Here is a 13,773-nt window from a genome sequence, read left to right as displayed (position 1 = left end):
AGGGCAATTGCAGTTTGCAACTACTAGTAAAAGTATTTGCTCTGGAAGGACTGGTGGGGTATTTTTCTAAAATACAAAGTAGTCCTTATCCCATTGAAAATCTGAAACATAACTAGTGTTGTGAGAGCTCGTGTTTGGATAGAAAGGTCAGTGGTGTTTAATATATAATGTGCTGTGTTTCCATTTCAATGAAAATACCAATGAAATGCTAAGTCGGATACTTTCGAAAAGTTTTGTCTCCTTGTTAACAAGCATTCTCTTTATTTTCTTGTCTGTCATGAAAGCTGTCAATCCTTTCTTTTTGGTCTTGCAGAATCTGGAGTTGGGGAGATGTGTGTCCTTGTGTACAAGCCCTCTTGCTCTTGCGTTCTCTATTACTGTGCTTTGTAATGATTCCTTTATCCTCCTGTGCTGCTTCAGTTCCTACCTGTTAACCTGTCTGCCACTAAGCACTATATATATTCTTTGGAAACACTTAATGAAACCAGAATTTCCTCAATTAATATTGAATTCAATTACTACTGGAGTCTGTGGTTTCAGAAGTGGAGATGGATAGAGTTGACTTGGTACCTCCTTCACCTCACTTCACCTGCCCACCTCCTGGTCCCCAAGCTGCAGTCCTTAGTGGCTCTTATACCTACTGGTAGGAATGAAGCTGCATCTTTTAAATAGTCAGTGTGGCAACCCAGTTTCTGGAACCCTGGAAAAGTTTAATGCTGGCAGAGGTGGTGTTTCGATGCATCTTAACAACCTGTTCATCCCTTTACAAACCCTCATAGTCAATCCTTGGTATTTATTTTTGGAGGGAGATGGGGAGGGGGTGGGGAGTATTAGACAAGTTTGAAATAGGCAGTATCTACAGAAATGATAAATAGTGGTTTTTCTCCAATTGTAAGCAATTTTTTCCTACCATAACCATTCTTAAGTTGGAGCCTCTGCTGGCTTTACTCATGGCACAGAACAGTGAACTTTATTTAGTAAAAATTCTTCCCAGTGTATGGAAAGTTAATGAGGTGTGTCCTTTCATAGTGTATCTTCTACAATCATTGGTTTGTTCTTACAGTCAACTGCTTCACAGTGTTTTGTAGCATGTGTGACAGTTGTTGGTAGAGTTCCTCCCTGCTTCTTGCTCTGAAGCTAACTTAGTGGTTTCGTTACAAGTAAATGCATTTCTTCATCTTAAAAAGCTTGCTTCGTAACTATTCCCGTTGCTTTAGCTTCACAGATAAGACTCTTGTATCCTTCAGGGAGACAGCTGAGAGAACAGAAATAGTGCCAACAGGGAAGTGGGAAGTGTGAAGACCACATGAAGGACTGTGGGGCAGGTGTCAGGGCAGATGCTGGGTCCAGACCTGAAGCTTGGTGAAGGATTTCCATGCCTGCCATTGAGCGTTTTAAGTACTTGTACAGAATGGGAAAATACACATTAGTACCCACAAACCTAATAATCACATGGCTATGCCAAAATATGGACCACTTTCTGAAGAACAGTAATTTTTAGGACGTGTGTGGAAGATGCTGGTGCTTAGACTCAGATGGAGGAGGGATTGGATGCAGTCCTCTGGCCCTGGTGCTGTAGTTGCCAGTAACTGTTTTTACTGAGGGGAGCTGCTGAGCATATTTCAGGCTTGTAGCTTTCTAAAGGTAAACAGAGTTAACATGAGACATACCTGGTACGTGATCTGAAGGTGTAGATTGACATGACAGGTAAGATGACTGGTGGCCAGCTACCTCTGCAAGTCTCTTTCCTTGGCTGTGTGTTTCCCACTTTTCTCTTGGGTAGCGAACTAGCGATCATATGTCGCAGGGAGAATTAATTCAGCTGCCTGATCAATTGGAAAACTAATTAAAACCACTCCGGTTGACTATATTAGCTAGCTGAATCTTCTCCCCTTGCAGCCTCGCAATTGCTTTCTAAAGCAGAGAGGAAGAAGAGAAAGCTGTATTGACTTCTTCCGTAATTTTTTAGCCACTAGGCAGGGTGCAGTCTGAGATAATGGCAGTCTTGGCTGACTGTGACCTGATGGAATGGTTGAAGGGGTCTGAGACCTGGTGAGGGATACCTGGCCCGGTGGATATGTGACAGGTCTGGCTGGACCTGCTCCCCAAACATCTCAGGCCCACATAGGTATTTGGTCACATAACTGGAAATCTTGGGCTAAACTCCCAGTGATACAGGGTAAGCCTTCCTCAGCATCCAGAAACAGGAGGCTGTGTGGGTAGAAGTAGCCCCTGATAAAGAGACTGTAGAACCAGTAGAAACTGGCCTTTCTATTTGAGGCCAGTCTCTCTAACCAGCCAGAAGGGGTGGTTGCTGAGAACTGAATTCAGGGATTACAAGGTACTTCAACTTCTGTCTTCATATTCACACACTGGTTGGGACTGTTACACTCAAAGGAGCAAAAGTAGATAAAAACATGATGAGGAAGGGAAACCTTATTTCACCTTGTGGTTTTTCTTCTACATGCAAGTAGTTACACAGTCTTATCTGATCGTAACAGTATTTTTGCAAGAGTCAGTTCTCTTCCTTGCTATTAACTCTGAAATTTTAGACAGGAGTCTAACCTGGGGCATTTTGACTTTCTCTACCTCTGTTCTTCACTCGTGCCTCACAGAAAAAGTAGGCTCTTGGAGCATGGTACATGCTCCCAGGTTTGTCAAATCCTTATCAACATTTTGAACTGGTAAAGGGTTTGTAGGGTTTGTAGTAAAGGGTCATGTTATATTTTCTTTTAAAACATAGATTTATATATATAAACAGCAGATGAATAAGTCATGGGGTTTTTTTTTTGGTTTGGGTTTTTTTAAGATAATTTAGAACAAATGGGAAGTCATAATTTCTTCTCTTGTGGCAAAACTGATGTGAAAATGAATGTTCTAACAGCCCAGTCAGCTGATAGAACTGCCTTTAGGAATTTAAATGAGCTTGCTTCATGTTTTCTTTGCTTTATGAAAAAGTGGTAAGCGGAATATATTGTTCTGAGCACAGTTATGGTTTGTTTTTCCTGGTGTACAACATCTACCTTGTCTGCTTCCCCCATTGTTTTGCTGTTTCTAATGGTTTTGTGATGCTGTAAAGATTCTAGCTGCTTGTGACAAGCAAGGTCTGAAGCAATCAATACACAAACACGCTCCATGAATCAAGGTGAAAGCTGGCTTCCAGCTTCAGTTAGGACCCAATTCTGGCAGACTGTCAGGGAAACTGACCTGACACAGTAACAATCTCCAGATTACAGCCAGAGTTTGATCAGCAGAACTAACTCTGCTAGTTTGGCTGTTAAATACACGCTGTGTACAAGTCACTATGTGCTAGATGAGTGCAGCTCTCTACTGGATTAGATCAGTTGTGGGGCAGAATTGTTCTTTCAACTTTCATAAGGGGATTTTTCATCCATGCTATAGTTTTCTGCTGAGGTATCTAAAGTAACAGTTTTAACGGTTTGATGTGTGATTTGCTTCTAATCGCGGCAAGACTTTTGCTTTGCTTTCACTTCTCCAAGTATGGGTCAGAACCACTGCATAAGCTTTTGGCTCAGCTCCCTGGAGAAGATTGTGCTGTTTGCACTTCTTGATCTTGTACGTTTGCTCCCTGTTGTGGCTGTATCTGTAATTGCATTAAATGTGCATTAAAATATGGTTTAAACCATGGTGGATTATGAGGAATAACTTCATGTGAAAGACATGTGAAATTGGAGTCTTGGCATAGTGTCTGGTCTTTGTCCAAATGATGGTATGTGGGGAGAAACATTGTCCCTTAACCTTTCCCAGGAAGTATTTATCCCTGAAAATAAGTCAGCATGCACACTTGCCCTCTTGTTGCTTAAGCTATGTAAAAATTATGAGTTTGCTTCACTTTACGGTAGCTTTGACAGCGTAACTTTTTACCAAAACCAGCTTTGTTTATTGTACATAGGTACTGGTAGGATGAAGTAGGTCTCTTTTCAGGAAGGCAGAGCAAAATAACTAGTCGTAATTAAAATCTTAGCTATTTTGTAACAACTTGATTGCATAAGAAGATTTTGGCTACCTTCTTTGTAAGGGAGGCCAAGTGATGGTATTTTAATAACATACATTTCACCTTGAATCTTAGAAATAAGATATATTACTATAATTCCTGTCAGTTAAAAAGGACTTTTCAGGCTTTCTTCTGCTTTTGTGTGTGCCTATGCAACTCTGCTGTTTCTATATTAAATTTATTAAGTAAAGAGGGCACAATTTGGTTTCGTGTCTGATAATCAAGAATGAAACATGGATGATTAATACGTGCACAGGAAAACTCACCTACAACCTCAGACCTAGCAAAGACATGGAAACTAAATAGTTGTAGGTAGCTTGCTTAAGGAAGCAGGGTGTTTTAGGAATGGCTGTAAAATGCCTGTCCTTTTTTCTACAGGCCAGGGAATGCAGGTGATCAGGGTGGTCAAGAGAACAGTTGAAAGTTTTATATTAAAAGTTCTTGCTGTTTTTGAGTCATCACCCACATTCACAGCAACTCTCTGTTAGGCTTTGTAGCCATCTTCTGGGATGGAATATGAGACAAGTAGGAATGTACTTCTACCCCCTTCCCTTGGTGGAGAGCTTTTTCTTTGTTTTATGCTAAACACCAGGTTTCAGTTGGAAATTAAGCACCATGAAATATGTCTGTGGGTACAACAGCAGTGGTTGCTGTTATGTTTTACTGGTGAAACCAAAGGTTTGCTAAACTGTTGCTGATGATGCCAGCTGGGCTTATCTGTGTTAAGAGGCTCAGTAGTACATTAGAGACTTGGATGTCCTTGTCTGTGGCAGGGGGATTGGAACTGAATGATCTTTAATGTCCCTTCCACCCCAAACTTTCCATGATTCTGTGAATGCAAGATTGCTGAATAGGTTGTGCAGACATACGGTAGTTCGGGCCCTGTTTTACTTGAAAAGGGAATGCTGTTTGGCAAATGTGAACTCAGGAGCCTTTTCCAGCTTTTGTGTCTGGTTGGGACCCTGCCTACTAAGTAGAATAATGAGCTAACTGATCTCTTCTTTTTCAGCATAAATAGTTGTATGATAAATTGTCGCTGTTGTTGATGGGTTTTGCTTGGCTCCACCTGAAGATTGAAGCCATGTATTTTCACTCTTCTGTATCAGTTCATGGGTGCTAACTTCATGTCCGTCTTTAAGAAAATCATGGGAAAGGATGTAGTTGTGATACTAATCATTGTTAATAGTTAACAGTATTATTCCGTTGGAATTTATCTCAATCTGGGTTAATCCAGTCTGAACCCAGTGAAGGTCAGAGTTTGTCTGTTGAGGACTTTATGTTGTAAGTGAGGCAAGAAAATGGCAGTGTACCTTTTTAAGCATTGCTCCTGTAAGAGAGCAGCACATGCATAAAAATTATCTGCTCAAGTAATGGAGCACACTTTGGTTTAATCGTCTTAATTAGAAAGGGGGAATAGGATTTGGGGTGTGTTGGTGGTTTTTTTCTTTCTAATTTATTGTTTTCTGAGGTAAGTATTTCAATGAATTAAACACTTGTGCCATGACTTTCCTGCTTTTGGGAGGTCAGGCATGCTGAAAGCAAGGGATGCTGCCCTTGGCAAGGGGGAAGGCTCTAGTGCGGCAAGGTTGGTGGCTGCATTGTGCCTGTGTGTCATCCCGTTCAACCTGTTAACTCCTTGCCTTCCCAGGGTGCTGGCCTGGGCTATGGCAGTTTGTGCCTGACCAGAGCACTCACATGTGCAGGTCAGAGCAGGGTTAGGCTTGGCTGGTAACAAATTCAAACAGAGACGACAATTTCTACGATTCTTATGCTGGCTGCAGGAGAACAGGCTGTTTTGCTCTGAATTTAAGGTTGTCAATTAAAAAGAGTGAGCTGATAGATATTTTTTTTTATCTTATTTTACAGGAATCGGCTGTTGGAGTTGGCTTGTTTTGGTTCTGTGTTATTTGGCTGTGATGTTTTTATTCCAATGCTGGAAGCCCAACAAACCATTACCTTCTGAAGGTCTTGTTTCTTTGCTACTTGTATTTCTTAATGGAAGAGCTCCTGCGAGCAGGGCTCACTCCTGAGACGGTCAGGTTATTAGAGCATATCATGGTATGCGGATGGTTTCCTGGCCCTTGCTTCCTTTCTGTAATCCCTTCCCATTCCTGCTGGTTTTTAATGTGGTTCTTTTGGTCCCACTCCTAGGCAGGAGCAACTGCCCCTTTTCCACCCCAAAAAGGGCAGGTATCCAGCTCAGTCTGCTCTCCTCAAAGTTCTTTCATGGACACCTTTGGGTCTTCTAGTAAAAGTGAACGTGTCTTCTAAGGAATAGAAAAATTAGCATACCTGTAGTTAGCTAGCATTGGTAATATGCATACCTGGACAAAATAAGAAAGCTCTTGTGCATTTCCTTGTTCCTTTTAATGAATGCTGAGATTCCTGTGGGTTTGGGTCAGATTCCTCCAAGGTTTGCAGTTTCTTCCATGCTTCCTCCCAGGTTACCTTCCTCTGCTGAGATTTCCCCCTGCCTCTGCCCCCACACATGCCTCGGGAGGAGAGATGAAAGATTGCTTTATCTTGCACGCTGAGGGCTCCAAGAGATTGTGAAAGCTTTCTGCCAGCTGATCTCTCTGGTGTGCCTCTTTTTCAGAGAGTGTCCTAGATCAGTGGGCAGCTGTCTGGGTGTACCAGCCCCGGTTTTGTCTTGCCATGGAACTAACCGTTGCCTCTGCTGTGGATTGCAGCTCAGCATGGATGACAAAGAAAGAGAATAGAAAGCCTGTAACCTCTGCCCATGCTAATGACATGCGCTAGGTTTAATGGGTAGTAGCAGACAGAGGCATGATTTAGTGCAGTGTAGTTTTTCTAAACACATTACTGAGGTAAGATAGTTTCCTTTTTTAATTTACTTGGTGCGAGAGAAAGTAGCAGGAGATGAAAGCGTGGAGGGGGAGCTCATGCAGACTGATAATTACTTGCTTATATCTTGTGAAGGAGGATTTCAGTATTAATTTTTCTACAAGTAATTTTCTGTAAATCCTATCCCTATGTGAATAGGACAAATTGATCTTGAATGTTCCTGTTGATATCAAATCTGTGTGAGCAGGTAGAACCTGGTCCTGTGGAAGGAAGGGAAAAGGAGTAGAGCTTCATACCAGCATGTCATCAAATGAGAAAGCAAATAAAGAGGCCTTTAAGAAAAAGGTTTTGGCTGACTTTAGGTGTATTCTGAAGAATATCTTGCTAGTTTATCCTCTCTCCGCCTCTCTCTTGTCCTACATGTGAATGTGGAGGGAAAAAAGAGTTTGAATAGGAAACAGACACTGTGGTTTGGGGTTTTGCTCCAGGCTGCAGAGGCCAGTTTTGCCAGTTAAGGTTTTGGTTTGTTTCTGGGGGCTAAAGCTGCTCTGGTTGCCACCCACGCGGGTGGTGCCAGCTGTGGCCCTCACTGGTGTGTGCCTGCACCATCTTGCAGCACCCCTGGGGATGTGGGTTTGGGTAAGTGTGCTCCTGAAAGCTGAGACTGTGAAAACTAGATGAGCTTTGAGAATTTAAATTGATGCCACATTTAAATATGTGTTGTAAAGCATTCAGAAGACATGCTTTTGGAGCAGAAAGGTCAAACCTTTGATGTACAGGTGCTGGTTGGACTGCAGTTATGTATCCTGTGATTCCCTCCCAGCTTCTTGCCTTTGAGTGCCTTCCTCCTGAAGGATGAGATACTGGTATCTTCTTCAAAGGCCCTAAAACTTTGCTTTATGTCTCTTTTCTTTTTTCTTTTTTTAATGTCGACAATGTGACAGTTAATGCAAATTTTGGTAAGTGTGACTAGAAGAGGTGGCGCCTCTTCATGCCTGCAACGTTTGGGCCCAAGTGACTTTCTCTTTCTGAATGTCACATGGGGCAGGACCTACCACATCATTCATAGCTTCATCCAGATGTGTGGTACTAAAGTAAAAGGAGTACAGAGACCGTGTCCTCACAGAACATGTGAAGGAGGGCATCCTGATGGACCCTTTCAGGGTTGGTCCACATGAGCATGTGACACAATAGAAATCTGATAGTTTATTTTAATCCAACTCTCTGGTTGTACTTTTAATAATAGAGCCATTTTAAATACAACTTAAAATGGACATCTGTCACAAATATGTATAGAAATTCTTTGGATTTTTTGTCTTTGAGTACCTGTCAGACATTGGTGCTGGGAGAAGTGAGGTTTCTTAGCCTACTTGTAGTCCCTGAGGTTGGGAAAAGTGGGGGTTTCATTTTTTTTTTTTTCTCCTAGACAATTTAAAGGTACGATTGACATTTGCCACCTTCTTTGAATCATCTCAATTACCTTCTTCATTCTCCACTGACTATGAAGAAAGGCTGGTCATTCTAGTTGTTTTGGTGATTGCTTGGATATTTCCTGGTATAGCAGAAAATATGAATTAAAACTAAAAAATATAACAATAATTAATTCAGTGCCAGTGTGCAGAAGGTCCTCGCCACTTTGAACTCTTTCTGGATCTTTTTGTGGTCAGCAGTATACGTGCTTCTGAGGCTAGTGAGGTTACAGGTGGTGGTTGACAGAGGAGATGGTGGGGTGACAATGAGAGAGGGATTCAGAAAGTAATCTAAGTCCGCTATATCGAGAAGTGAATGAAAGGGGGAATAAAAGTGGAACATACCCTGTGGAGTATGGTTTGTGAAGTAATGAATGACAGGCAAGAACTTGTGTGTAGATGTCCAGTGGAGGAAGTGGCACAGAAGAAACCCAGTCTCTTTTCCTATTTCGTGGTGATACAACTTAAGTAAGCCCCTATGCTAATTACTGTTAGTTCTAGCGTTCTTTGTTGCTTCTCTTGAAGCACTGAGGATTTGTACCATCTGACAGTAAGGAGGGAGAACAGATGGACTGAAAAAGAGAATGTGTTTCATAGGAGGTTTGGGGGCTGGTTTTTTTGGTGGGATTTTTTTGGCGGGGTTTTTTTTTTTGGGGGTGGTGGTGGTGTTTTTGTTTTGTGTTTTTTGTTTTTTTTATTAAAGAGGAGTTTGATGGAGAATGCCAGGATATCACTGGCACAAATCAGAGGCAGGGAATCCGGACTGCTAAGTTAGAGCTCAAACCACAGAAACGTTCATAAAATCCAACCTTAAGGGCAGGTGCAAAATGCTTAGTAAAAGTTTGCAGTATCTTAGGTTTGCACTTGAGCCATGTCTATTTGGATTTCATTTGGTTAGCACCTACCTCTGTGGAGTCCTGAACCACGGTGAGCCTTTCAAGTATTTTCCATGATTAATTTTTTTAAAGAAAAATTCAAAATTACACTTTCTGCTTCCCAAACAAGACAAGTAATTCTTCACTGAATTGCAACTTACCAGCAAAAATGAAAGAGCAATGTTTCCAGTGAAGTAGAAAGCAATGGGTTTTTACTTATAAATAAAGGGAACTTTAATCCATTTGTTTCTTCCCCTGTAGAACATGAAGGTCCAGTGGACCCAGCTGTCCCCTCAATTGCATCTGTACATTTCCAAAAATTTTTTAATGCATAACATCCTTGGTAGTTTAGAGAGGAGAATTTAGTGCACTGGTAAAATTAAATTTCTCTGCAGAGCTGCAGATTAGACATGGCACTGTTAGCTTTCAGCATTAGTAGGTGAGAAGTAAGAACAGTGTACTGGTTTGTTTAGCGTGTGGATCTCTGAACAAAAAGTGAAGTTTCAGTTGGAAAATGCTCATTTGTATGTGTCTATTTTTAAAGTAGAATGGCCCCTTCTGTAAGAAATATAAGCGTAATGCAGCTGCCCAAGTACAGCCTGCACAGGTTATGTGATATCCAGCTTGGGCCAAGCTAAATGACAGGTATAAATCAGTGCTTCTGTGGGGTAGTTTGAACTTCGTTTACTGTGTAGCTAACAAAGATTTCCTTTAAAAGAAAGCCCAGGGGTTGGAAGTAATTTTCTGACTTAAAAGTACCACGCCATCTGCTTCTGTTTTCTGTTGCTAGTATCCTTGCATTTTGGGGGAAGCAAGTGGACTAATGTGGGTCTGGTTCAGCTGTCCTCCACATATACCCACCACCACAGCCTCCACCACCCCAGAAAATCTTTTCAAATAAGATGTCAAGAAGTGGAGGGGTGGAGGGAGAGGTTAGGTGTTGCTCTTCTAATAGTTTAAATGTTACCGTTTTGTAGGATGAAAGTCACAAGAGCCTGTTTTCTCCTCATGAGTTGTAAGCAGAGCTAGCCCCTCCTGAGATGCTATACAGAAGTGAAGCACAGCTGGGCATGAGAGCTGGATGCTGCCTGACATTTAATACTATACTGTAGCTCAGCTGCTTTTAGACATATCTGAGTCGTTCTTCATGCTGTGAAAATACACCATGCTGTTGTGCATACTGGGAGCTCTGAAGTTCTTAATACACAGTGGTATTTTAAAATTCAAAGACTTCTTAAAATTCAGGGGTTTGACGACATGATAAGCTGATATTGAAGGATTAGGCTCTTCAAATAAGAAAAATCAAGGAAAAGAATAAAACTTGTTATTTTCGCCGATGTTATAAGACATTTTTTTCTTTCCCATTCTGTAGCACCTCCTGGGTCCGCAGCAGCAGGTAGCCTAGCAGCCTACCTCTAAAGCTGTACTTAGATCAATTGCTGATGCTAGTGCACAAACAAAGATAGGCTGTTTTGGTACGACAAGGCTCCATTGAAGTTACGCTAATAAGCAAGGCAGCTCTGTTCACTTCAGTCCCATTCAAAACACAGGAAAAGGATCAATCTTTGCCAAACTTGAAAGGCTGAATATTACAGAGGATAAAAATTATTTACTTCAGGTGGGTGTAAAACATATTTTCAAAATAAACACTGAAACCACACTTGATGTTTACCACATATTTTAATCATAGTCTGTGTGGCATGATATACAGCAAGTGTACAGCTTTGTATTCCTTATATTTTATAAATGCAGGTTTATTCTAACTAGCATTTAATATAAGTGCTTCTTAAGTACCAGCTTAGATGCTAGATACAATGTGCCTTGTGACTGTGAAGTGTTACTCTGTTGTAGTTTAGTTTACTCTTAGCAAAAGGTCTTGCCTTAGTATTTCCCTAATGCTTGAACAAAAAAACCTGAAACCCTGAAGTAGTTGTAGATGGGATTAATTTGACGATTTGGTTTTAAATTGTTGTACCTGTACTTCTTTAAAGAGAAGCTTGTACTAATCTTTGCAGTAGTGCAATAGCTTTTTTATATTTCTGTAGCAATTTGGTTTCCTATTTTAGTGTGTTCGAGTGCTCTAGTGCTAGATTTATTATCTTCTGCCTTCTAAGCACAGCTCCATGATGTACTGGGTGATTCTTCTGAGAAGAGTCACTCTAGTGGTGTCATATGCTTGAGTTCTGTTTTGCATGCTGCTATAGGTGAATTGGTGTCCTACAGGTATAAAATGGTGGATGTACCCTGGCATGTAGCTTGTGGAGGTTTGGTTTTTTTGGTGGGTTTTGGTTTTGTTTGTTCTATTTTGGTGGGGTTTCTTTTTAATACCTTTGAGTCCATACCCCTCCTGTACTTACTGGGTCGTGAAAAAGCTAAACTGTTTGAGCCTAGCCTTGTTTGCAGGTGGTAGAGCTCTGCTCACCTTTTAGAGCTACAAAATTAAATTCAAGGAAGTTCCCTCCTAAGAATGAGTGTGTTGCTGGGGGAGCTGCCTCTCCTCTGCCTCTCTCCTGACCTGCCTGCACCCTGAGCTGAGGCTGCTCAGGGCACCATGGCAGCAATTGCTTGCCGAGGCGTTCTCTGCCATGCTGTAGTCTGGGACAGGCTGCCACCGTACTCACCCTGCTTTTCTCTCTCTAACATACATCTGACTTCTTTGCTCTGCTTAGGTTTAGCTACATTGCTGAAAGAACAAAAAGAAAAAAGAAAAGAAAAAAAGGGATTTTTTTTTTGAAGTCAGTATGAACCTTGGGTTTTATACCACTTTGTTATGACTCCTGATCCTCTGGCTGCTGACTAAATTATCATTCAGGTAGAGCCCATACGGCTCCATGCTGAAGCAGCAATGACAGGGTTGTGTTGTGTTGGTTTCTGGGGGTTTTTCCTCCTTTCGTAGCTTAAATATTGCATTAGTGAAGTCTCTGAGGTCTCCTGGTACCACTATGCAGCAGCAATATCTGCATCCAAATCTGAGGTGTTCCTATCATATTTAGTATATATTGTTTGACAGATTCCCATCATCGAGCATGTTAAAGAATAAGCAGACTAGGGAAATCAAATTTGCCAACCTTGAAACAGTAATTCCTAGAAAGAGATGCTGGGTGCACTATTAAACCTCTTTCTCTGCATGCAGATAGTAAAGAGGGAATTAGGCTGGTGGTCAGCTCCACTTGTGCAGTCAACTTTCATTCATTCAAGATTACTGGAGGCAGACACAGACATGCTCAAGCTGCGTCCTTGCAGATTCTCAAGATCCAGCAGGGTTTATTAACTCAGGCTTAGTGCCAAGCAAATGCAACTCTGCTGCTCCCAGACCAAGTAGGATCTGCTATTTTGGCATGGAGTCTGAGCTGTTAAAGCCTGACAAGTGTGAAGGTGCAGAGCTGGGTCCAGTGATCTTCTCAGATCCGGGATCTCTGGAAATACATTGTGGATATATGACCATATGGATCAGCTTGGGACCATCAGGACTTACTAGCTCAACAACAGTTTCAGCCCTGTTAACCTTGAGCTTGCTTCTGTGCCTGTTTTTATTTTGGTCATCTTTTTAGTTTTTATAGTTATTTTTAAGGTGGTGGGAGGGGGCATTGTTTTTAAACTCCAACTTTGAGTTGTGGGAAAACTTATGACCTTGGTCACCCCCAGGCTCAGCTAACACTTACTGTGCATGCAGCGTGGCATGTAAGGAGCTTCTTGGACGCCGTCTGCAGAGGCACAGAGCTTGCTGAGCAGGAACCAGCTCAGGGCTAGCACTGAGTCAGAGCTGTTAGACTCTGATGATCCTAAATTGACTTGAATTTCTCTGTGCTGCGATTCCCAGCACTTTTTGCAGTGAAATAGTATATGAATGTTTCCATTGCCTGCTTTCTCGGCCTGTATGAGCTGTGATAGTGGAGTGGTGAGCATTACACCCAAAGCAGGGAGTGCTGTATGGGTGCTCCTAGTTAGGACTTGTGTTTTGGTTTCGTGGAGTACATTGTCATGGTACGTACACTGAGACTATATGTTTATAACTGCAGTTGTCTTACAGGTAATTAGCTTTTCTGTTTGGATTTCAAAATACTCTCTGGAAGAACTGCAGTGTGTTTGGACTAAGTCAAAATAATTTTAAGACTATATGATTGATAGTCTGTGGATTGTTACAGTACTTGAAATTGAATTTCCTCACAAAATTCACAAATGCTTGCTTAATTTTTCCAAGCAAAAGGTCATACAGCTCTTCTGGTTTTTTCATACACAGGTGCAGCTGGGACAAGCGGATATAAAATGCCCGATCACAGAGTGCAGTGAACACCTGGATGAAACAACTATCCTCTATAACCTGCCCCATGACGACATCATCAAGTATAAATATTTCCTGGAACTCAGCCGCATTGACTCCAGCACCAAGCCATGCCCTCAGTGCAAGCACTTTACAACCTTCCGGAGGAGAGGCCACATTCCTACCCCTGCCAAATTGGAGAACAAATACAAAGTGAGCATGCTTGCCAGGGCCGTGGGTTAGATGACACTACAAAAGTAGGACAGCGTTTGGTGGGCATTAAATGAGCTTTCTTGCATCGCTGGTGCTATGTGCAAGTTGTAATTAGGAATATGAATCTGTAGTACG

At 41.7% G+C, this 13,773-nt stretch overlaps 1 protein-coding gene across 2 annotated transcripts in view; it reads left to right on the top strand.

Annotated features, from left to right (window-relative positions):
• RNF217 (ring finger protein 217) overlaps positions 1–13,773 on the top strand; it is a 64,535-nt gene that overhangs the window by 19,308 nt on the left and 31,454 nt on the right. For both annotated transcript variants that reach the window (XM_056343321.1, XM_056343320.1), the window contains exon 2: positions 13,405–13,638. In XM_056343321.1, the coding sequence (XP_056199296.1) occupies positions 13,405–13,638 (234 nt within the window). The remainder of the gene's footprint in view (positions 1–13,404; positions 13,639–13,773) is intronic.

The sequence above is a fragment of the Falco biarmicus genome, chromosome 6, assembly GCF_023638135.1.
Source record: "Falco biarmicus isolate bFalBia1 chromosome 6, bFalBia1.pri, whole genome shotgun sequence".
NCBI classification, from domain to species: Eukaryota; Metazoa; Chordata; class Aves; order Falconiformes; family Falconidae; genus Falco; species Falco biarmicus.
The sequence above is the reverse complement of the archived record's forward strand: the minus strand, read 5'-3'. Positions and strand labels throughout refer to the sequence as shown.